General features: G+C 32.6%; 1 protein-coding gene across 2 annotated transcripts; it reads left to right on the forward strand.

Annotated features, from left to right (window-relative positions):
- Positions 1–248: 248 nt before the first annotated feature.
- Positions 249–5,833, forward strand: LOC121731297 (esterase FE4-like). Of its 2 annotated transcripts, XM_042120666.1 has the most exons (4): positions 249–526; positions 3,041–4,314; positions 4,971–5,144; positions 5,822–5,833. In XM_042120666.1, exons 1-3 carry the CDS (start codon positions 302–304, stop codon positions 5,137–5,139), a joined length of 1,668 nt encoding a protein of 555 aa, XP_041976600.1. In that variant the 5' UTR covers positions 249–301; the 3' UTR covers positions 5,140–5,144; positions 5,822–5,833. The 2 variants fall into 2 exon arrangements, with proteins under 2 accessions (XP_041976600.1, XP_041976599.1); XM_042120665.1 differs by lacking the exon at positions 5,822–5,833 and having other exon boundaries at positions 4,971–5,276.
- Positions 5,834–6,667: the final 834 nt, after the last annotated feature.

Below are 6,667 nucleotides of genomic sequence, written 5' to 3' on the forward strand. Positions count from 1 at the left end.
TCGAATGTATTTTTGATACCCGACAATGTCACATACTAATATTTAGTTATCTAGAGTACCTATCCAATATCAATAATCCGCATTAAAATTGTAAGTATAACCGAGGTAGCAGATAACAAAAATATTATGCAAAAGATACGATAAGACTATTTTTTGTGATCTGTAACTCGTTATATCATGTAAAGAGGTCATTATCGGAACAATAATTAGCAGCACAGGAACAAATACCAGTCGAGAACGAGATTTTGCCGCGAGTACTTGTATAGGATGTGCAGTATCGACTAAATAGGAATTAGTCAATATGACGAACGTTAAAATCAAGTCTGTAGGCTTAGGTACCATATTTGTCAACAATGTGAACATAAAATATTTGGTACTGTTCAGTTTGTTTGTGATGAACCTGGTGGACCAGCCGGCGCCGGAAGTGAGTCTGGCGCAGGGAGTGGTCGGCGGCAGAATAAGCGCGGACGGCACCGTGCTGCAGTATATTGGAATACCTTATGCCACTGTTGAAAAGAGGTTTCAGGTAATACTTTAACACCCATGAATAAAGTTAATAAATAAACACTTGTCACTTACAAACTTTGATAATTTTTTAAGGAGGCGACTAACCCTAAATAATTGACGATTTTGTAACTCAAATTTATACTTGAAAATAAGCCCCGAATTGCTTATATTGCTATTGCATTATATTTCCAAGGATATCCTAGCGAAAACACGATATCTTAAAATTTTCTCGATAGAAAAAAATCACAAAGATGCATCGTCACGAATTTTTCATATATTATTGCCATAACCGTACATTAAACTAATATTTTAACACATTGTATACAATTCTATCATTGAGAAGCTGCCTAGGCGGATTTTTAAAATGTATATTTAACGAGTTATTGAGAAAAAAAAAACTAATTTGGCAATGAATCTGCGTCGTCCTTTTTCACCTGGCATATGAAAGACGGGCGTGAGAGTGAAGACTGAAGGACGATGTTTGATTTTTTGCGTTAGTCGCCCTCTTAACTTATATTGTGAGAAAATAAAATAAACCGCTCTGGTCGATTTTCATCTATTATTAAACAAAATATATATATATATATATATATATATATATATATATATATATATATATATATATAAATATATAAAAAAATTAAAATTTTTTTTATATATTTATATATATAAAAAAATTTTTAAAATATATATCATAATCGTTAAAATATATATATATATATATTTTAACGTTTTATTTTAATTTTTCTTAAATATTTCATAATTATTATTGAAAAAAAAAATTTGGCTTAAAATATTGAATCATCAAGTTTAACGTCGTTGATAAAGTAGATCTTTATGATTCTGCTATTAAAAATAGTTGACTTTTTATTTAAATTTGGATTGTATGTACATAAATTTTGGAATAATGACCAACTGTGGTTTATAGGAAATGTAGTGCACTTCTTTACCGGTGAAATAGAGATGTGCTGTAATATCAACTTACTTTTTCGGTACTGTTGCTCAATTGTTGTTCTGGTTCCTAGCTGTTTGTTATAATTACGATTTTGAAATGTAAAAATGAATGTAAATGTAATTTTGTAATGTTATCGTAAATTTTATCAACTGAAAATAATCGTGTTAAACGTAAAGCTATCAACTATACAATTAATAAGTGTACAATAATTTTTTTTGAAGATAAGTAATTATTATTATATCACAATTAAGGAAAAAAACGTTGAATTGATTACATGTTGGATTTTAAACTCGAATAACTTTTGAAGGAGTGAACTTACAGAAAAAACATAAGAGACAATTTATTTAGAGCGTTCAATTTCCTTCAAAAATATGTATCGCTCATCCCGACATGTTAATTCAAAAATGAGTTGTAAAATTCCAAATTAAAAAAAAAAAAATTCCCATGTTATTTAAACGTAAATAACATGGGAATTTTTTTTTTTTAATATTTCACTGCGGGTTTTGAAAAAAAAAATAGTCGATTTGAACCGGTCTAATATATATATATATATATATATATATATATATATATTATATATAATGTTTAATAATAGATGAAAATCGACCAGAGCGGTTTATTATATATTTATATTTATATATATATATATATATATATATATATATATATATATATATATATATATATATATATATATATATATATATATATATATATATACATATATATTTTTATTTTTTTAATTATTTCATTTAAGGTCGCTTTAACATCAGGGTCATTAGCGACCACAACAAAGAATACGTTACAGAAGACTTAAATACATTTGTATACATTTATCATTTTCAAAAATTTCAGAGTTTTAATACATATTATATTATCTGAAAATCGACAAAAATTGTAACCCGAAATGAGACAGACAGAATTTTACATGATTATTAAAGAAACTACCAAAATTATTTGATCCATATTACTGTTAGTGGGCACGCGATAATTTGTAGAGGTAGGTCAGTTATTAAATAGTACTAGGTCATTTATATAGAACTAGATGACGCCTGCAACTCCGTTGCGCCAAAAATCGTTTATCGCGCGAGTACCTACCGTACATTTTCCCGGGATAAAAAGTAACCTATGTCCTTTCCCAGGGCTCAAAATATATACATACCAAATTTCAGCAAAATTGGTTCAGCGGCTTGGGCGTGAAGTGGTAACAGACAGACAGCCAGACAGACAGATAGACAGACAGACAGACAGATACACTATCGCATTTATAGTATTAGTATGGATAGGGATTCAATAAAATATAATATTATATAGACAAGATAATTTTATGTTGATTACTCCTAAATATTGAATTTCATTGATTGTTTTGATATTTTTGTTTTCATACTATAACCTTCAAATTATTACTCGTTTTAGGTCTTAAACGCTATTAATAAGACTTGTTTTATTTAATGTTTAGCTTTAATAGTTTTTATAATCAAGTTTGCAAAACGACGTGATAGGAACATTTTAAACAGTAATTAAACCTTCAAGGCAGTATATTATAAATCGTTTCTTATCTTTTCGTGTTGGTTTTAGGCTCCCGGCCCCCCTCCACGATGGAGGGGTGTGTACAAGGCGGTCGACGACATCTACATGTGCCCACAATCTCTAGGCTTTTTAGTCGTCGGGACCGAGGACTGCCTGAAGATAAACGTATACGTTCCAGCACACGCCATGGGACCTTTGCCGGTGATGTTTTGGATACACGGCGGAGCCTTCAAGCTGGGCAGCGGAGGGAATTTCCTTTATGGACCAAATTTCCTCGTTCAGAAGGACGTTATTCTAGTAACGTTCAACTACAGACTCGGTGCGCTGGGATTCACGTGTCTAAAGATCAAGGAGGCCCCGGGAAACGCCGGCCTCAAGGACCAAGTAGCGGCTCTTAAATGGGTCAAAAATAATATCGCGGCTTTTGGCGGCGATCCAAATGCTATAACCATATTTGGAGAAAGTGCCGGCGGTACTTCTGTATCTTTACTACTAGCCAGCAAAGCGACTGAAGGTTTATTCAGTAAAGCTATAGTACAGAGCGGAACTTCGATCGCCCCTTGGGGGACAAACAGGAACCCCGTTTGGATAGAGAGTCTCTTAGCTAAAGCATCGGGACATAATACAGAGGATCCTCACGAAATATACAAAATATTCTCAGAGATGAATTACAAAGATTTGACTTCGATAAAAGCGACGAAGCCTCTGGATATATTCTTTGAGACTCAATTATTTCATATGCCATGCGTCGAGGAGGATATACCAGGGGCGGAACCGTTAATCACCGATTTGCCCTACAACCTTATGACTAAATACCCCAAAGATATACCCATGATGTTCGGGTTTAATAGTAACGAAGGTATATTTCTGATAGCCATGGAAACGTCGAAGGAGCTAATAGAAGAGAGGAATGGCAGGTACTTAATTGGGTCCGACTTAAAGTTTTCGTCACATAGTGAAGCGATGGCGGTCTCAGACAAAGTAAAACAATTCTACTTTGGAGACGATAGAATTGGCTGGGACAAAGTTTTGAACATGTCCGAACTGTACAAGCATTTATATTTCGAATTACCTAACATATTCGAGTCGCAGATTTACAACGAAAGAAATAAGTCATCAGTTTACAATTATGTTTTCGATTACTCTGGTAGAAGAAACTTTATGAAATTTCTCACCGGCTTCTGGAACCAGCCCGGGGCTTCCCACGCCGATGATTTGGCTTACTTATTCAATGGATATATATTACCATTTCGAATCAACAGCGAAGACGCCAAAATAATCGACTACATGACTACAATGTGGACCAATTTTGCTAAATATGGGTAAGGATCTTGTAATCCTAAAGCAACAATATTATTATGACTCTCTAATTTCAATCCTACAATGAGTACTTATATTTGGAGAAAAATCTCCGTTATGATATTTAATAAATGAATAACAGAAAAATTAAATAGCTTGTTATTTTGGTTCTTGTATTAATTGCATGTGAATCGTATCTATTTATATATACCTGTTTACTTTTAACAAAATCTCATTCGTTAAATAATAATAATATTATTATGTTCTCATTAAAATATTATTTTGGATTTAACATTTCCATATTCCATTAGACCGATTATAATAATCATTTGTGATAAATGAACATTTCCAGAAATTCCATTCACTTATTAGTTATTTGTAAACTTACGAAATATTGTTCCGTAGACATCAACATAGATGGTCATACGAAAAAGTAGATATAAATTAACAAATTCTATTAAAAAAATCTGATTTTATACAAATTCTTTATTAACAAACATAATAAATAATAATAATAATAATAATAATATTTTGTAATAGTAAAAAGCAGGATGTTTACATCACGACGTCAGATAGCATACATCCATAGTTTTACTTGTGTTATAGAAACCAAACAATTTCAAGTTTGAATTTATAAATTTGAAAATAAACTATTGTTTATTAAATCTAATTGTTCCAGCAATCCGACTCCAGGTGACCTGCCGGTGCGGTGGGCGCCGAGCACCAGAGACAAGCTGACGTTCCTGTACATAGACCAGGAGCTGCGGACCGCCGACATGCCTAGTCCGAGCGCCTACCGCCTGTGGAGAGACATCTATCACCAGTACAGAGACACTAACGTTACTTAGCACCTGTGACCTAATTTTTTATCTAGATTGGTACTGTAAGGGGACACAATATACTGGATGCTGGACAATGAATAAGAATAGGAATAAGTTTATTTTGACAATCACACAACACAATGTATCATTACTACAAAAATACACAAAGAAATAAAGAATACAATAATATTAAATTGTGTGACGTCAAGCGTGACCCAGCTCAGCATTAGCAGCGACTATAAGTCTGCTGCACTGGTTTTATGCTGGGACCAAAGGTGTGACATCACAAAATAATTTTTTCAGGCTAGCAATAAATCAAAATAACAAAAAATAAAATATAAAACTACAAAAAATTAAGAAAATGAGTGGCAGTCTTACTTTGCCTAAATGTGAGAGAAATAAAGAAAAAAAAGAGAAAAACAACAGAGCTTTGTCTATGACAATTGACACTTGACACTTCTTACTTAAGGGCCATCTTTTACTAAAAAGATGGAAAATTACAATGTCATTATGAGTAAATAAAAAAAACTAAATACAACAAGTGTACAATATTACAATAAAATAATATACAGAAACAGCTCTACAGGGGGCGACCTTATTCCCACGGTGTACTATCATTCATGAAATCAGTAACTTTATAGTATGCTTTGGTACACAAACGTTCTTTAACAACTTTTTTAAATTTATTAATTGAAAGATTTTGATATAGGTACATTGACCTTTAAAAGAATTTTTGACTTTAGTAAGTCTAGTCACCGGAATTTCAAGCTTATGTTTATTACGAGTATTTCTCCCATGGGTATCACATTTTTTCTTGAATTCATATATATTCTTTTTAACATATGTATTATATGTCTATATTTGATAGGACATATTGAGAAGCAACAGTTAAGATTCCAGTTTCCTTCAATTTTTCTCTAAGTGAAGTTTTACGGGCTAGCTTGTAGATTGCCCGAACAGCTCGCTTCTGCAGCACAATAATTGTATTTATATCTGCAGCATTGCCCCACAGCAAAATGCCGTAGGACATAACACTATGAAAGTAACTAAAGTAAACTAGACGTGCTGTTGCTTCATCAGAAAAATGTCTAATCTTACTTACTGCATATGCTGCTGAACTGAGTCTGTCGGCCAACCCAGCAATATGAGGGCCCCACTGAAGCTTGGAATCTAGTGTTATACCTAAAATACAGCTGTATCCACTAGCTCTATAACATCACTATTTAAAAGCACATTGGTTTCCGTTTGCCTTACATTGGGCAGTGTGAATTTAATACATTTGGTTTTTTTTACTATTGAGTAAAAGATTATAAACGCTAAACCAATGTACAATCTTTAAGAGAGCATTATTTACTTCGTCATAACACGCATTAAGCCGTTTAATATTAAATGTAAGCGATGTATCATCAGCAAATAATACTATCCCATGTTTATCTTTGATTAAGAATGGTCATTTATATAGAGAGTCCTAAATTAGACCCCTGTGGGACCCCCATTTCAATTTTAGTGCCAGCAGATTTTTTACCATTTATCTCAACCCTCTGAGTTCTATTTG

The sequence above is a fragment of the Aricia agestis genome, chromosome 10 (genome assembly GCF_905147365.1).
Source record: "Aricia agestis chromosome 10, ilAriAges1.1, whole genome shotgun sequence".
Taxonomy (NCBI): domain Eukaryota; kingdom Metazoa; phylum Arthropoda; class Insecta; order Lepidoptera; family Lycaenidae; genus Aricia; species Aricia agestis.